Source organism: Coregonus lavaretus (genome assembly GCF_964263955.1).
Source record: "Coregonus lavaretus genome assembly, chromosome: 14".
In the NCBI taxonomy this organism is placed as follows: Eukaryota; Metazoa; Chordata; class Actinopteri; order Salmoniformes; family Salmonidae; genus Coregonus; species Coregonus lavaretus.
Genome location: NC_140001.1, coordinates 73,998 through 92,500, shown reverse-complemented (window position 1 = coordinate 92,500; position 18,503 = coordinate 73,998). Strand labels below are relative to the sequence as shown.

At 49.4% G+C, this 18,503-nt stretch overlaps 1 protein-coding gene across 1 annotated transcript in view; it reads right to left on the bottom strand.

The window, feature by feature from the left end:
• LOC311141786 (electrogenic sodium bicarbonate cotransporter 1-like) overlaps window positions 1–16,687 on the bottom strand; it is a gene marked incomplete at both ends in the record, with an annotated part of 148,705 nt that extends 132,018 nt beyond the window's left edge. Inside the window, one exon of the mRNA XM_084177238.1 lies at window positions 16,501–16,687. Coding sequence (XP_084033364.1) covers window positions 16,501–16,687 — 187 coding nt within the window. The remainder of the gene's footprint in view (window positions 1–16,500) is intronic.
• Between the last annotated feature and the right edge of the window lie 1,816 nt (window positions 16,688–18,503).

Sequence of the window (18,503 nt, the reverse complement as noted above, 5' to 3'; positions counted from 1 at the left end):
TTAGATGGTGGGTTAGGGTTAACAGTGGGTTAGGTTTAGATGGTGGGTTAGGGTTTAGATGGTGGGTTAGGGTTAGATGGTGGGTTAGGGTTAGATGGTGGGTTAGGGTTAGATGGTGGGTTAGGGTTAGATGGTGGGTTAGGGTTAACAGTGGGTTAGGGTTAGATGGTGGGTTAGGGTTAACAGTGGGTTAGGGTTAGATGGTGGGTTAGGGTTAGATGGTGGGTTAGGGTTAGATGGTGGGTTAGGGTTAACAGTGGGTTAGGGTTAGATGGTGGGTTAGGGTTAGATGGTGGGTTAGGGTTAGATGGTGGGTTAGGGTTAACAGTGGGTTAGGGTTAGATGGTGGGTTAGGGTTAGATGGTGGGTTAGGGTTAGATGGTGGGTTAGGGTTAGATGGTGGGTTAGGGTTAACAGTGGGTTAGGGTTAGATGGTGGGTTAGGGTTAACAGTGGGTTAGGGTTAGATGATGGGTTAGGGTTAGATGGTGGGTTGGGTTAGATGGTGGGTTAGGGTTAACAGTGGGTTAGGGTTAGATGGTGGGTTAGGGTTAGATGGTGGGTTAGGGTTAGATGGTGGGTTAGGGTTAACAGTGGGTTAGGGTTAGATGGTGGGTTAGGGTTAGATGGTGGGTTAGGGTTAGATGGTGGGTTAGGGTTAGATGGTGGGTTAGGGTTAGATGGTGGGTTAGGGTTAACAGTGGGTTAGGGTTAGATGGTGGGTTAGGGTTAACAGTGGGTTAGGGTTAGATGGTGGGTTAGGGTTAGATGGTGGGTTGGGTTAGATGGTGGGTTAGGGTTAACAGTGGGTTAGGGTTAGATGGTGGGTTAGGGTTAGATGGTGGGTTAGGGTTAGATGGTGAGTTAGGGTTAGATGGTGGGTTAGGGTTAACAGTGGGTTAGGGTTAGATGGTGGGTTAGGGTTAGATCAATCAATCAATTTTATTTTATATAGCCCTTCTTACATCAGCTAATATCTCGAAGTGCTGTACAGAAACCCAGCCTAAAACCCCAAACAGCTAGTAATGCAGGTGTAGAAGCACGGTGGCTAGGAAAAACTCCCTAGAAAGGCGAAAACCTAGGAAGAAACCTAGAGAGGAACCAGGCTATGAGGGGTGGCCAGTCCTCTTCTGGCTGTGCCGGGTGGAGATTATAACAGAACCATGCCAAGATGTTCAAAAATGTTCATAAGTGACAAGCATGGTCAAATAATAATCAGGAATAAATCTCAGTTGGCTTTTCATAGCCGATCATTAAGAGTTGAAAACAGCAGGTCTGGGACAGGTAGGGGTTCCATAACCGCAGGCAGAACAGTTTAAACTGGAATAGCAGCAAGGCCAGGCGGACTGGGGACAGCAAGGAGTCACCACGGCCGGTAGTCCCGACGTATGGTCCTAGGGCTCAGGTCTCTCAGTTGGCTTTTCATAGCCGATCATTAAGAGTTGAAAACAGCAGGTCTGGGACAGGTAGGGGTTTCGTAGCCGCAGGCAGAACAGTTGAAACTGGAATAGCAGCAAGGCCAGGCGGACTGGGGACAGCAAGGTGTCATCATGCCCGGTAGTCCTGACGTATGGTCCTAGGGCTCAGGTTCTCAGAGAGAAAGAGAGAACGAGAGAATTAGAGAGAGCATACTTAAATTCACACAGGACACTGGATAAGACAGGAGAAGTACTCCAGGTATAACCAACTAACCCCAGCCCCCCGACACATAAACTACTGCAGCATAAATACTGGAGGCTGAGACAGGAGCGGTCCGGAGACACTGTGGCCCCATCCGAAGAAACCCCCGGACAGGGCCAAACAGGAAGGATATAACCCCACCCACTCCGCCAAAGCACAGCCCCCGCACCACTAGAGGGATATCCCCAACCACCAACTTACAATCCTGAGACAAGGCCGAGTATAGCCCACAGAGGTCTCCACCACAGCACAAACCAAGGGGGGGGCGCCAACCCAGACAGGAAGATCACGTCAGTAACTCAACCCACTCAAGTGACGCACCCCTCCCAGGGACGGCATGAAAGAGCACCAGCAAGCCAGTGACTCAGCCCCTGCAACAGGGTTAGAGGCAGAGAACCCCAGTGGAGAGGGGAACCGGCCTGGCAGAGACAGCAAGGGCTGTTCGTTGCTCCAGCCTTTCCGTTCACCTTCACACTCCTGGGCCAGACTACACTCAATCATATGACCTACTGAAGAGATAAGTCTTCAGTAAAGACTTAAAGGTTGAGACCGAGTCTGCGTCTCTCACATGGGTAGGCAGACTGTTCCATAAAAATGGAGATCTATAGGAGAAAGCCCTGCCTCCCGCTGTTTGCTTAGAAATTCTAGGGACAATTAGGAGGCCTGCGTCTTGTGACCGTAGCGTACGTATTGGTATGTACGGCAGGACCAACTCGGAAAGATAGGTAGGAGCAAGCCCATGTAACGCTTTATAGGTTAACAGTAAAACCTTGAAATCAGCCCTTGCCTTAACAGGAAGCCAGTGTAGGGAAGCTAGCACTGGAGTAATATGATCAAATTTCTTGGTTCTAGTCAGGATTCTAGCAGCCGTATTTAGCACTAACTGAAGTTTATTTAGTGCTTTATCCGGGTAGCCGGAAAATAGAGCATTGCAGTAGTCTAACCTAGAAGTAACAAATGCATGGATTAATTTTTCTGCATCATTTTTGGACAGAAAATTTCTGATTTTTGCAATGTTACGTAGATGGAAAAAAAGCTGTCCTTGAAACAGTCTTGATATGTTCGTCAAAAGAGAGATCAGGGTCAAGAGTAACGCCTAGGTCCTTCACAGTTTTATTTGAGACGACTTTACAACCATCAAGATGGTGGGTTAGGGTTAGATGGTGGGTTAGGGTTAGATGGTGGGTTAGGGTTAGATGGTGGGTTAGGGTTAACAGTGGGTTAGTGTTAGATGGTGGGTTAGGGTTAGATGGTGGGTTAGGGTTAGATGGTGGGTTAGGGTTAGATGGTGGGTTAGGGTTAACAGTGGGTTAGGGTTAGATGGTGGGTTAGGGTTAGATGGTGGGTTAGGGTTAAGAGTGGGTTAGGGTTAAGAGTGGGTTAGGGTTAGATGGTGGGTTAGGGTTAACAGTGGGTTAGGGTTAGATGGTGGGTTAGGGTTAGATGGTGGGTTAGGGTTAGATGGTGGGTTAGGGTTAGATGGTGGGTTAGGGTTAGATGGTGGGTTAGGGTTAGATGGTGGGTTAGGGTTAGATGGTGGGTTAGGGTTAACAGTGGGTTAGGGTTAGATGGTGGGTTAGGGTTAGATGGTGGGTTAGGGTTAGATGGTGGGTTAGGGTTAACAGTGGGTTAGGGTTAGATGGTGGGTTAGGGTTAACAGTGGGTTAGGGTTAGATGGTGGGTTAGGGTTAGATGGTGGGTTAGGGTTAACAGTGGGTTAGGGTTAGATGGTGGGTTAGGGTTAGATGGTGGGTTAGGGTTAACAGTGGGTTAGGGTTAGATGGTGGGTTAGGGTTAGATGGTGGGTTAGGGTTAGATGGTGGGTTAGGGTTAACAGTGGGTTAGGGTTAGATGGTGGGTTAGGGTTAACAGTGGGTTAGGGTTAGATGGTGGGTTAGGGTTAGATGGTGGGTTAGGGTTAGATGGTGGGTTAGGGTTAGATGGTGGGTTAGGGTTAGATGGTGGGTTAGGGTTAGATGGTGGGTTAGGGTTAACAGTGGGTTAGGGTTAGATGGTGGGTTAGGGTTAGATGGTGGGTTAGGGTTAACAGTGGGTTAGGGTTAGATGGTGGGTTAAGGTTAGATGGTGGGTTAGGGTTAGGGTTAGGGTTAGGGTTAGGGTTAGATGGTGGGTTAGGGTTAGATGGTGGGTTAGGGTTAGATGGTGGGTTAGGGTTAGATGGTGGGTTAGGGTTAGATGGTGGGTTAGGGTTAGATGGTGGGTTAGGGTTAGATGGTGGGTTAGGGTTAGATGGTGGGTTAGGGTTAGATGGTGGGTTAGGGTTAGATGGTGGGTTAGGGTTAGATGGTGGGTTAGGGTTAACAGTGGGTTAGGGTTAGATGGTGGGTTAGGGTTAGATGGTGGGTTAGGGTTAGATGTTGGGTTAGGGTTAACAGTGGGTTAGGGTTAGATGGTGGGTTAGGGTTAACAGTTGGTTAGGGTTAGATGGTGGGTTAGGGTTAGATAGTGGGTTAGGGTTAACAGTGGGTTAGGGCTGGCATCAGCAACGTTGGGCACGGGTACCAAGGCTGGCACACGAGGGCATTTGCATTGTCACACCAGGAATGAAATTGCATTGGTTGCATTGACAAAATTGCATTCTACCAGGTTGGAGATTTGGTTACCTTTCCACCAAGGGAGCAGGTAGCTTAGTGGTTAAGAGCGTTGTGCCAGTAACCAAAAGGTCGCTGGTTCTAATCCCTGAGCCGACTAGGTGAAACATCTGTCGATGTGCCCTTGAGCAAGGCACTTCATTTAATAGCAAGCCACTTCATTTAATAACATAATAACCCAGATGCAATCATTTAATAACCTAATAACCCAGATGCAATCATTTAATAACCTAATAACCCAGATGCAATCATTTAATAACCTGATAACCCAGATGCAATCATTTAATAACCTAATAACCCAGATGCAATCATTTAATAACCTAATAACCCAGGTTTCCACAGACAAGCTGTACTGTAGCCCTACCTACCCGAGTAACTATAAATCACTGCTAGGCAAATCCCCGCCTTATCTTAGCTCATTGGTCACCATAGCAACACCCACCCGTAGTATGCGCTCCAGCAGGTATATCTCACTGGTCATCCCCAAAGCCAACACCTCCTTTGGCCGCCATTCCTTCCAGTTCTCTGCTGCCAATGACTGGAACGAACTGCAAAAATCTCTGAAGCTGGAGACTCTTATCTCCCTCACTAACTTTAAGTATCAGTTGTCAGAGCAGCTTACCGATCACTGCACCTGTACACAGCCCATCTGAAATTAGCCCACCCAACTACCTCATCCCCATATTGTTATTTATTTTGCTAATATGCACCCCAGTATCTCTATTTGCACATCATCTTCTGCACATCTATCACTCCAGTGTTAATACTAAATTGTAATTATTTTGCACTATGGCCTATTTATTGCCTTACCTCCATAACTTGCTACATTTGCACACACTGTATATAGATGATCTACTGTGTTATTGACTGTACGTTTTTGTTTACCCCATATGTAACTCTGTGTTGTTGTTTTTAATCGCACTGCTTTGCTTTATCTTGGCCAGGTCGCAGTTGTAAATGAGAACTTGTTCTCAACTGGCTTACCTGGTTAAATAATGGTTAAATAAAATAAATAAATAAAAAGTAACCCTACCTACCCATTTTACATTTTAGTCATTTAGCAGAAGGTCTTAACCTACCCCAGTAGTCCTACCTACCCCAGTAGTCCTACCTACCCCAGCAGTCCTACCTACCCCAGTAGTCCTACCTACCCCAGTAGTCCTACCTACCCCAGTAGTCCTACCTACCCCAGTAGTCCTACCTACCCCAGCAGTCCTACCTACCCCAGCAGTCCTACCTACCCCAGTAGTCCTACCTACCCCAGTAGTCCTACCTACCCCAGTAGTCCTACCTACCCCAGTAGTCCTACCTACCCCAGCAGTCCTACCTACCCCAGCAGTCCTACCTTCCCCAGTAGTCCTACCTACCCCAGTAGTCCTACCTACCCCAGTAGTCCTACCTACCCCAGTAGTCCTACCTACCCCAGCAGTCCTACCTACCCCAGCAGTCCTACCTACCCCAGTAGTCCTACCTACCCCAGCAGTCCTACCTACCCCAGTAGTCCTACCTACCCCAGTAGTCCTACCTACCCCAGTAGTCCTACCTACCCCAGTAGTCCTACCTACCCCAGCAGTCCTACCTACCCCAGCAGTCCTACCTTCCCCAGTAGTCCTACCTACCCCAGTAGTCCTACCTACCCCAGTAGTCCTACCTACCCCAGTAGTCCTACCTACCCCAGCAGTCCTACCTACCCCAGCAGTCCTACCTACCCCAGTAGTCCTACCTACCCCTTCGTTATGGGAAGGGGAAACCTGCTGGTAATGTCTAAGGGAGAGGTCACATACTTGTAACCAGACTAGTCTCTGTAAACAAAGCCTCTACATGAGCTCCATGTCAGCCCACATCCTGGAGACACCAGTCAGTCAGTCAGAGACTCCAAAACAAAAGACAATAGCACATATTCTCCACATCAACACCCCACCACACAACACAATAGCACATATTCTCCACATCAACACCCCACCACACAACACAATAGCACATATTCTCCACATCAATGACAATGCCTTGTGTTTTATTCAAATTCACTCGCTGACAAACCTCCAGTGTGGATAGAGACCTGATTCATTTCTTTGTTAGTCTTTTTTATTCAGGTTGGATTACTACAGCACCTACAGATATATCCAAATAACATCTGACAGAATAACACCCACACTACAGACTGCATCAAGACACAGTCCCACACTACAGACTGTATCAAGACACTGTCCCACACTATAGACTGCATCAAGACACTGTCCTGTAGACTTTGAGTTAAATAAAAGCATGCACATCTCCAATGAACTGCTGACACGGACCACAAACAGAGCCAGAGAGAGAGCCAGAGCGAGAGAGAGAGAGAGAGAGAGAGAGAGAGAGAGAGAGAGAGAGAGAGAGAGAGAGAGAGAGAGAGAGAGAGAGAGAGAGAGAGAGAGAGAGCCAAAGAGAGACAGAGAGAGAGAGAGAGAGAGAGAGAGAGAGAGAGAGAGAGAGAGAGAGAGAGAGAGAGAGAGAGAGAGATAGATGAGAATTGAAATAAATAAAGAGAGGGGGAACTGGAAAGGGATATTTGCCCACTGCCAGAGCAGCTTTGTTGTGTGCTTCCTGTTCTTTTGGGTTTTCCTTTAGTTTCTTTTGGTTTTCCCCACCAGGCCCTAAAGGAAGTGAGCTCCCTGTGTTTGTCTCACTAAATAACCATAGAGGCACATCACCAGTTACCCCAGTAACACATCAACAGTTACCCCAGTAACACATCACCAGTTACCCCAGTAAGAGAGCTGCTCGGATAGCAGGGGCCAATGTGGAGGGCTGGGAACTCACCACCGTTCACCAACAGCATGCTAATATCAACTGCATGCTAATACCACTAGCATGCTATTAGCAAGCAACAGCATGATAATACCACTAGCATGCTATTAGCAACCAACAGAATGATAATACCACTAGCATGCTATTAGCAAGCAACAGCATGATAATACCAACAGCATGATAATACCAACAGCTGATACTATCAACACGCTAATAGCAACAACATGCTAATACCACTAGCATCCCAATAGCAACAGCATTCTAATAGCAACAGCATGTGAATACCACTAGCATGCCAATAGCAACAGTATGCTAATAGCAACAGCATGCTAATGCCACTAGCATACCAATAGAAACAGCATTCTAATAGCAACAGCATGATAATGGCAACAGCATGATAATGCCACTAGCCTGCTAATACCTCTGTTCACCAAAGAGTTACAATAAGGACTAGGTATCAGATCAATAGGCTAGTTCAAAAGGTGGGGGGAGGTGGGGCTAGTTCAAAAGGTGGGGGGAGGTGGGGCTAGTTCAAAAGGTGGGGGGAGGTGGGGCTAGTTCAAAAGGTGGGGGGAGGTGGGGCTAGTTCAAATGGTGGGGGGAGGTGGGGCTAGTTCAAAAGGTGGGGGGAGGTGGGGCTAGTTCAAAAGGTGTGCGTGGGGGGAGGTGGGGCTAGTTCAAAAGGTGTGCGTGGGGGGAGGTGGGGTTAGTTCAAAAGGTGTGCGTGGGGGGAGGTGGGGCTAGTTCAAAAGGTGTGCGTGGGGGGAGGTGGGGCTAGTTCAAAAGGTGTGCGTGGGGGGAGGTGGGGCTAGTTCAAAAGGTGTGCGTGGGGGGAGGTGGGGCTAGTTCAAAAGGTGTGCGTGGGGGGAGGTGGGGCTAGTTCAAAAGTTGTGCGTGGGGGGAGGTGGGGCTAGTTCAAAAGGTGTGCGTGGGGGGAGGTGGGGCTAGTTCAAAAGGTGTGCGTGGGGGGAGGTGGGGCTAGTTCAAAAGGTGAGCGTGGGGGGAGGTGGGGGTTTATTTTTCAACTTAATCATTTAAAGAGGCAATCTGAAGTTCAAACAAAAACAAAGCCACTGTTTTGGTAAACAGCTGAGGGATGGAGAAATGTAACCACTCTCAAATTCATAGTCAGAGCTATGGATGCAAGGACTGACTATCCATGAGATCAAAATGATAGTTTTAACCATGTTTTGAGGATATACAGTGTTTATTTACAATTACATTGTTGACAAATAACCCACTGGACACACACTGGTTGAATCAATGTTGTTTCCACATAATTTCAATGAAATTACGTTGAGCCAATGTGGAATAGACGTTGAATTGACATTTGTGCCCAGTGAGAAAGAACTAAAACAAGCTTATATTTTGGGTTCTGATGAGGTAAGACAATTGAACTAAGCTAATGAGGCTTTTCTGAGCTGTATTCTTCAAGAATCAATGGCTATATGTTATGGAACGGAGGCAAACGGAGACAACAGGCATCAAGTTCTGTGCAATGAACACAGCAAAAAGCCAACTTTCACAATGGACTAACAAAGGAATTGTTATTGCTACAATAAAGCATGTCAAAGGTCTTCACTCGTCCTGGAGGGCTGACTAAGCAGAGAGCTGAAGGAATTTGTTAGACCTTTTTTTTTCGTCGGGAGAGGTTGTCGGGAGAGGTCGTGTTTTTCTCTAGCTGGAGGTAAGCAGGAGGTAAGCTTCTCATATGGTGTTGAGTAAAGCTTAACCATGTATTAGATCGTAGGTAGGTAGTTAGCTGTAGTTAGGTATTGTATTTATTATAGGTTAGTATTGTTGTTATTGTAGGTTTCCGTAGGTAATTGTAGGTTAGTATCGAAGCACGAGGCTAGCTAGCTAGCGGGTAGCTACTGGTATCGATTAGCAACGCTGGAGAGCTGTTTCCAATGTTAATGTAGTCCTAGCCAACGTTAAATTTTTGCTGCGTTATGTGTTATGAAAGGAACTAGACACGGACTTGAATTATCTGTTTAGTGTGCTAACACACTCTTGGCAGTTTGTTGTAACCAAGTATTGATGCTAAATTGTGTGTTAATGGATGCTAGCTTGCAAGTTAGCTACGGCGTCATAGCTAGGCATCGTGGGTTGTTGTGGGTAGTTACTGTGTCTTGGCAGTGCCGGCTGTAGCACGAAGCGAGCTACCTAGCCGTTTTTTCGAACAGAGTCAGAGTCAACACAATAGCCATTGTGTGCCGGGTGTAGCACGAAGCTAGCTAGCTAGCCGTTCTTCAAACAAAGTCAACACAGTGGCCATTACTAGCTACCCAACACGACCAGCTAACTGTACGGTAGTAGCTAAATACAATATACTTGTCCTAGCTAGCCAACGTCTAATCATTGCTGCGTCATGAAAGGAACTTGACACAGACACGAATGATCTGTTTAGTGTGTTATCACACTATTGGTGGTTTGTTGTGACCAAGTGTTGGTGCTATACGGTGTGTTATTGTTATTGGATGCTAGCTTGCTAGTTAGCTATGGTGTCATAGTTGAATAAAGTGGGTTGAGTCTATTCCTTTAAACATTGAACCGCTGTGGTTCACAACAATTCTGATTTCTAAAGGTGGAAGTTGGGAGAGTTTTTGTTCGGGTGGTTCAGTGAAACAATTTTAGTTTCTGAGGTAGAAGTTTTTGGTGAGGGAGGCCCTGCTCTCTCCGCTCCCAGATGCTTAGCTCATTTCATTCCGATCTCCTCTGCATTTTTGTAGCCATTTGCTACAGCCTGTCAACTATGCCTCTGCCTATCCCTGTTCTCTCCTCTTTGCACAGGCTACACAAACGCACCACACCGAGTGGCTGCTGCCTCTCTAACCTGGTGGTCCCTGCACGCACCACCCACGTGGAGTTCCAGGTCGCAGGCAGCCTCTGGAACTGCCGTTCTGCTGCCAACAAAGCTGACTTCATCCCAGCCTATGCCAACCTCCAGTCCCTCGACTTCCTGGCGCTGACGGAAACATGGATCACCACTGAAAACACTGCTACTCCTACTGCTCTCTCCTCGTCTGACCATGTGTTCTCGCATACCCCGAGAGCATCTGGTCAGAGGGGTAGTGGTACAGGAATCCTCATCTCTCCCAAGTGGACATTCTCAATTTTTCCCCTAACCCATCTGTCTATCTCCTCATTTGAATTCCATGCTGTCACAGTCACTAGCCCACTTAAGCTTAATATCCTTGTCATCTATCGCCCTCCAGGTTCCCTTGGAGAGTTCATCAATGAGCTTGACGCCTTGATAAGTTCCTTCCCTGAGGATGGCTCACCCCTCACAGTTTTGGGGGATTTCAACCTCCCTATGTCCACATTTGACTCATTTCTCTCTGCCTCCTTCTTTCCACTCCTCTCCTCTTTTGACCTCACCCTCTCACCGTCCCCCCCTACTCACAAGGCAGGCAATACGCTTGACCTCATCTTCACTAGATGCTGCTCCTCTACTAATCTCACTGCAACTCCCCTCCATGTCTCCGACCACTACTTTGTTTCCTTTTCTCTCTCGCTCTCCTCCCACACTACTCACTCTGCCCCTACACAGATGGTAATGCGCCGCCGCAACCTTCGCTCTCTCTCTCCCACTACTCTCTCCTCTTCCATCCTATCATCTCTTCCCTCTGCTCAATCCTTCTCCCTCCAATCTCCTGATTCTGCCTCCTCAACCCTCCTCTCCTCCCTTTCTGCATCCTTTGACTCTCTGTGTCCCCTATCCTCCCGGCCGGCTCGGTCCTCCCCTCCAGCTCCGTGGCTTGATGACTCATTGCGAGCTCACAGAACAGAGCTCCGGGCAGCGGAGCGGAAATGGAAGAAAACTAAACTCCCTGCCGACCTGGCATCTTTTCACTCCCTCCTCTCTACATTTTCTTCATCTGTTTCTGCTGCTAAGGCCACCTTCTACCACTCTAAATTCCAAGCATCTGCCTCTAACCCTAGGAAGCTCTTTGCCACATTTTCCTCCCTCCTGAATCCTCCTCCCCCCCCCCCCCTCCTCTCTCTCTGTGGATGACTTCGTCAACCACTTTGAAAAGAAGGTTGACGACATCCGATCCTCGTTTGTTAAGTCTAATGACACTGCTGGTCCTGCTCACACTGCCCTACCCTATGCTTTGACTTCTTTCTCCCCTCTCTCTCCAGATAAAATCCTGCGACTTGTGACTGCAGGCCGCCCAACAACCTGCCCGCTTGACCCCATCCCCTCCTCCCTTCTCCAGACCATCTCCGGTGACCTTCTCCCCTACCTCACCTCGCTGATCAACTCATCCTTGACCGCTGGCCATGTCCCTTCCGTCTTCAAGAGAGCGAGAGTTGCTCCCCTTCTCAAAAAACCAACACTCGACCCCACTGATGTCAACAACTACAGACCAGTATCCCTTCTTTCTTTTCTTTCCAAAACTATTGAGCGTGCCGTCTTTAGCCAACTCTCTTGCTATCTCTCTCAGAATGACCTTCTTGATCCAAACCAATCAGGTTTCAGGACTGGTCATTCAACTGAGACTGCTCTTCTCTGTGTCACGGAGACTCTCCGCACTGCTAAAGCTAACTCTCTCTCCTCTGCTCTTGTCCTTCTAGACCTGTCTGCTGCCTTTGATACTGTGAACCATCAGATCCTCCTCTCCACCCTCTCCGAGCTGGGCATCTCCGGCGCGGCTCACTCCTGGATTGCGTCCTACCTGACCGGTCGCTCCTACCAAGTGGCGTGGCGAGAAGCTGTCTCCGCACCACGTGCTCTCACCACTGGTGTCCCCCAGGGCTCAGTTCTAGGCCCTCTCCTTTTCTCCCTATACACCAAGTCACTTGGCTCTGTCATATCCTCACATGGCCTTTCATATCATTGCTACGCTGACGATACACAACTAATCTTCTCCTTTCCCCCTTCTGATAACCAGGTGGCGAATCGCATCTCTGCATGTCTGGCAGACATATCAGTATGGATGACGGATCACCACCTCAAGCTGAACCCTGGCAAGACGGAGCTGCTCTTCCTCCCGGGGAAGGACTGCCCGTTCCATGATCTCGCCATCACGGTTGACAACTCCGCTGTGTCCTCCTCCCAGAGTGCGAAGAGCCTAGGCGTGACCCTGGACAACACCCTGTCGTTCTCCGCCAACATCAAGGCGGTGACCCGCTCCTGCAGGTTCATGCTCTACAACATTCGGAGAGTACGACCCTGCCTTACACAGGAAGCGGCACAGGTCCTAATCCAGGCACTTGTCATCTCCCGTCTGGACTACTGCAACTCGCTGTTGGCTGGCCTCCCTGCCTGTGCCATTAAACCCCTACAACTCATCCAGAATGCCGCAGCCCGTCTGGTGTTCAACCTTCCCAAGTTCTCTCACGTCACCCCCCTCCTCCGCACACTCCACTGGCTTCCAGTTGAAGCTCGCATCCGCTACAAGACCATGGTGCTTGCCTATGGAGCAGTGAGGGGAACGGCACCTCTGTACCTTCAGGCTCTGATCAGTCCCTACACCCAAACGAGGGCATTACGTTCATCCACCTCTGGCCTGCTGGCTCCCCTTCCTCTGCGGAAGCATAGTTCCCGCTCAGCCCAGTCAAAACTGTTCGCTGCTCTGGCACCCCAATGGTGGAACAAGCTCCCTCACGACGCCAGGACAGCGGAGTCACTCACCACCTTCCGGAGACATTTGAAACCCCACCTCTTTAAGGAATACCTGGGATAGGATAAAGTAATCCTTCTAACCCCCCCCCAAATTGTAAAGTGGTTATCCCACTGGCTATAGGGTGAACGCACCAATTTGTGAGTCGCTCTGGCTAAGAGCGTCTGCTAAATGACGTTAATGTGCCCTTGAGCAAGGCACTTAACCCTAATTGCTCCTGTAAGTCGCTCTGGATAAGAGCGTCTGCTAAATGACTAAAATGTAAATGTAAATGTAAATGATTTAAAAGTGAAAAAAATGTATGTAGCAATTGCAGAGTGCCCCTTTAAGTGTACTGAATTGATCTGGTTTGTGTTGGGGGAGAATAAATTGTTAATCCTCTGCAGACGTTGTCATCATGCCACTCAGTCCATTGATTATAGCGTCACTGTTCAGTGAGGCCCTATACTACAACATATGGCTGTTTTACAAGGAGTACACAACATGGTTTCTCCCTTCACATGAAATATTCCCTAGCACTGAGGCTGTGTCTGTGTCTGTGTGTGAGTGTGTGTGTCTGTGTCTGTGTGTGAGTGTGTGTCTGTGTCTCTCTGTGTCTGTGTGTGTGTGTGTGTGTGTGTGTGTGTGTGTGTGTGTGTGTGTGTGTGTACGTGTGTCTGTGTCTGTGTCTGTGTGTGAGTGTGTGTCTGTGTCTCTGTGTGTGTGTGTGTGTGTGTGTGTGTACGTGTGTCTGTGTCTGTGTCTGTGTGTGTGTGTGTCTGTGTCTCTGTGTGTGTGTGTGTGTCTGTGTCTCTCTGTGTCTGTGTGTGTGTGTGTGTGTACGTGTGTCTGTGTCTGTGTGTGAGTGTGTGTCTGTGTCTCTGTGTGTGTGTGTGTGTGTGAGTGTGTGTGTGTGTCTGTGTGTGAGTGTGTGTCTGTGTCTCTGTGTGTGTGTGTGTGTGTGTGTGTGTCTGTGTCTGTGTGTGAGTGTGTGTCTGTGTCTCTGTGTGTGTGTGTGTGTGTGTGTGTGTGTGTGTGAGTGTGTGTGTGTGTGTGTGTGTGTGTGTGTGTGTGTGTGTGTGTGTGTGTGTGTGTGTGTGTGAGTGTGTGTCTGTGTCTCTGTGTGTGTGTGTGTCTCTGTGTGTGTGTGTGTGTGTGTGTGTGTGTGTGTGTGAGTGTGTGTGTGTGTGTGTGTGTGTCTCTGTGTGTGTGTGTGTGTGTGTGTGTGTGTCTGTGTCTGTGTGTGAGTGTGTGTCTGTGTCTCTGTGTGTGTGTGTGTGTGTGTGTGTGTGTGTGTGTGTGTGTGTGTGTGTGTGTGTGTGTGTGTGTGTGTGTCTCTGTGTGTGTGTGTGTGTGTCTGTGTCTGTGTGTGAGTGTGTGTGTGTCTCTGTGTCTGTGTGTGTGTGTGTGTGTGTGTGTGTGTGTGTGTGTGTCTCTGTGTGTGTGTGTGTGTACGTGTGTCTGTGTCTGTGTGTGAGTGTGTGTCTGTGTCTCTGTGTGTGTGTGTGTGTGTGTGTGTGTGTGTGTGTGTGTGTGTGTGTGTGTGTGTGTGTGTGTCTGAGATGCCTGTAGTCTCGGACTCCCACTCAGGGGATTGTACCAGGGTTCAGTCTGAGAAAGGGACAGAGTGAGGACCTCCGACATCACAGAAACTAAAGGACTTTTCCCAATGGCCAACTTACTTTGTCCAGTAATGTGATGCATTTCAAATCTTTGTGTTGGAAATCTATACTGCTCATAACAAATACTACTAAGACCGGAGAGAGTTTGTTTAGCAAGAGGGGGTTGGCACCATCTTTACACAGCACTGTCCTCTCAGACCCCAGCCCACTCAGTCCCCTGTCCTCTCAGACCCCAGCCCACCCAGTCCCCTGTCCCATGTCCCCACATACCCCAGCCCACCCAGTCCCCTGTCCTCTCAGACCCCAGCCCACCCAGTCCCCTGTCCTCTCAGACCCCAGCCCACCCAGTCCCCAGTCCCCTGTCCTCTCAGACCCCAGCCCACCCAGTCCCCTGTCCTCTCAGACCCCAGCCCACTCAGTCCCCTGTCCCATGTCCTCTCAGACCCCAGCCCACTCAGTCCCCTGTCCTCTCAGACCCCAGCCCACCCAGTCCCCAGTCCCCTGTCCTCTCAGACCCCAGCCCACCCAGTCCCATGTCCTCTCAGACCCCAGCCCACCCAGTCCCCTGTCCTCTCAGACCCCAGCCCACCCAGTCCCCTGTCCTCTCAGACCCCAGCCCACCCAGTCCCCTGTCCTCTCAGACCCCAGCCCACTCAGTCCCCTGTCCCATGTCCTCTCAGACCCCAGCCCACCCAGTCCCCTGTCCTCTCAGACCCCAGCCCACTCAGTCCCCTGTCCCATGTCCTCTCAGACCCCAGCCCACTCAGTCCCCTGTCCTCTCAGACCCCAGCCCACCCAGTCCCCAGTCCCCTGTCCTCTCAGACCCCAGCCCACCCAGTCCCCTGTCCCATGTCCTCTCAGACCCCAGCCCACCCAGTCCCATGTCCTCTCAGACCCCAGCCCACCCAGTCCCCTGTCCCATGTCCTCTCAGACCCCAGCCCACCCAGTCCCCAGTCCCCTGTCCTCTCAGACCCCAGCCCACCCAGTCCCCTGTCCCATGTCCTCTCAGACCCCAGCCCACCCAGTCCCCAGTCCCCTGTCCTCTCAGACTCCAGCCCACCCAGTCCCCTGTCCCATGTCCTCTCAGACCCCAGCCCACCCAGTCCCATGTCCTCTCAGACCCCAGCCCACCCAGTCCCCAGTCCCCTGTCCTCTCAGACTCCAGCCCACCCAGTCCCCAGTCCCCTGTCCTCTCAGACCCCAGCCCACCCAGTCCCCTGTCCATTCAGACTCCAGCCCACCCAGTCCCCTGTCCATTCAGACTCCAGCCCACCCAGTCCCCTGTCCATTCAGACTCCAGCCCACCCAGTCCCCTGTCTCATCAGACCCCAGCCCACCCAGTCCCCTGTCCCCAGTCCCCTGTCCTCTCAGACCCCAGCCCACCCAGTCCCCTGTCCCCAGTCCCCTGTCCTCTCAGAACCCAGCCCACCCAGTCCCCTGTCCCCAGTCCCCTGTCCTCAGTCCCCTGTCCACTTTGGGAGGCAGGTAGGCAGGTAGTGGAAGGTAGCCTAATGGTTAGAGAGGATTGTCAGTTCAAATCTTCTGTCTGATGTGAAATAAGTGTCCAATAAACTTTTGTAGTCTGGCTTTTCCTGGGACTCCACAAGATTTAAGATGAATAGCCGAGACAGCAGAGAAGCCAGGTGCCTCTCAAACCCTTACCCTAACCATGAAAGTACTGGTTAAGACAAACCCTTACCCCAACCATGAAAGTACTGGTTAAGACAAATCCTTACCCCAACCATGAAAGTACTGGTTAAGACAAATCCTTACCCTAACCATGAGAGTATTGACTACAGTAGTTATTGTTACTCTTGGGGGGTCTAGGTTGGGTTACTGTAAAGTTACTGTTGCTCTTTGGGTTACTGTAAAGTTACTGTTGCTCTTTGGGTTACTGTAAAGTTACTGTTGCTCTTTGGGTTACTGTAAAGTTACTGTTGCTCTTCGGGTTACTGTAAAGTTACTGTTGCTCTTCGGGTTACTGTAAAGTTACTGTTGCTCTTCGGGTTACTGTAAAGTTACTGTTGCTCTTTGGGTTACTGTAAAGTTACTGTTGCTCTTTGGGTTACTGTAAAGTTACTGTTGCTCTTTGGGTTACTGTAAAGTTACTGTTGCTCTTTGGGTTACTGTAATGCATGTAATGGTTGGAATAAGAGCGAGATAAATACATGTATTGATTGATTGTATTACCTTCTACCTCCTCTTCATCACAGACGTGTTTGAGGAATGAAGCCCCTCGGTCCAGCACGGCCTCGTCCTCCATCCTGTAATAGTAGAAGAGGAAGAAAGACTGTTCACACTTCTCTTCCAGAGACAACGTGGAGCCATAGCGCTTGGGCTCGTTCACCTGCAGCGTGTTGGGGATGGACCCACTCATTCTGAACCCTTTAAACACTCATCTACAGCTCCTCTTCTGCCACCAGACCCATCTACAGGTGGTCTTCTCTCTCCAGGATCCTGGCCAGCAAGGCAGCTAGCTACTAGCAGATAGTATCCAGTGTCGGCTAGCTACCGGCAGATAGTATCCAGTGTTGGCTAGCTATGGTGTCGGATGGTATCCAGTGTAGGCTAGCTACCAGCTAAATAGTATCCAGTGTAGGCTATCTACCAGGTAAATAGTATCCAGTGTAGGCTATCTACCAGGTAAATAGTATCCAGTGTAGGCTAGCTACCAGGTAAATAGTATCCAGTGTAGGCTAGCTACCAGGTAAATAGTATCCAGTGTAGGCTAGCTAGCGGCAGAGAGTTAGCCATCAGGCAGATAGTGACACAGTGAGGTAGCTAATCCAAGGTAGGCTAGCTACTAGGCAAGTACTCTAATATGGGTAATCCGGCCAGAGGGGGCGGGACAAGGTTAGAGTTATAGTGACAGGGTTAGGGTTATAGTGACAGGGACAAGGTTAGAGTTATAGTGACAGGGACAGGGTTAGAGTTATAGTGACAGGGACAGGGTTAGGGTTATAGTGACAGGGACAGGGTTAGGGTTATAGTGACAGGGTTAGGGTTATAGTGACAGGGACAGGGTTAGGGTTATAGTGACAGGGTTAGGGTTATAGTGACAAGGTTAGAGTTATAGTGACAGGGACAGGGTTAGGGTTATAGTGACAGGGTTAGGGTTATAGTGACAGGGTTAGGGTTATAGTGACAGGGACAGGGTTAGAGTTATAGTGACAGGGACAGGGTTAGGGTTATAGTGACAGGGACAGGGTTAGGGTTATAGTGACAGGGTTAGGGTTATAGTGACAAGGTTAGAGTTATAGTGACAGGGACAGGGTTAGGGTTATAGTGACAGGGACAGGGTTAGGGTTATAGTGACAGGGTTAGGGTTAGGGTTATAGTGACAGGGACAGGGTTAGGGTTATAGTGACAGGGACAGGGTTAGGGTTATAGTGACAGGGACAGGGTTAGGGTTATAGTGACAGGGACAGGGTTAGAGTTATAGTGACAGGGACAGGGTTAGGGTTATAGTGACAGGGACAGGGTTAGGGTTATAGTGACAGGGACAGGGTTAGGGTTATAGTGACAGGGACAGGGTTAGGGTTATAGTGACAGGGTTAGGGTTATAGTGACAGGGACAGGGTTAGGGTTATAGTGACAGGGACAGGGTTAGGGTTATAGTGACAGGGTTAGGGTTAGGGTTATAGTGACAGGGACAGGGTTAGGGTTATAGGGACAGGGTTAGGGTTAGGGTTATAGTGACAGGGACAGGGTTAGGGTTATAGTGACAGGGTTAGGGTTAGGGTTATAGTGACAGGGACAGGGTTAGGGTTATAGTGACAGGGACAGGGTTAGGGTTATAGTGACAGGGACAGGGTTAGGGTTATAGTGACAGGGTTAGGGTTATAGTGACAGGGTTAGGGTTATAGTGACAGGGTTAGGGTTATAGTGACAGGGTTAGGGTTATAGTGACAGGGTTAGGGTTAGGGTTATAGTGACAGGGACAGGGTTAGGGTTATAGTGACAGGGACAGGGTTAGGGTTATAGTGACAGGGTTAGGGTTATAGTGACAGGGACAGGGTTAGGGTTATAGTGACAGGGTTAGGGTTATAGTGACAGGGTTAGGGTTATAGTGACAGGGACAGGGTTAGGGTTATAGTGACAGGGACAGGGTTAGGGTTATAGTGACAGGGTTAGGGTTAGGGTTATAGTGACAGGGACAGGGTTAGGGTTATAGTGACAGGGACAGGGTTAGG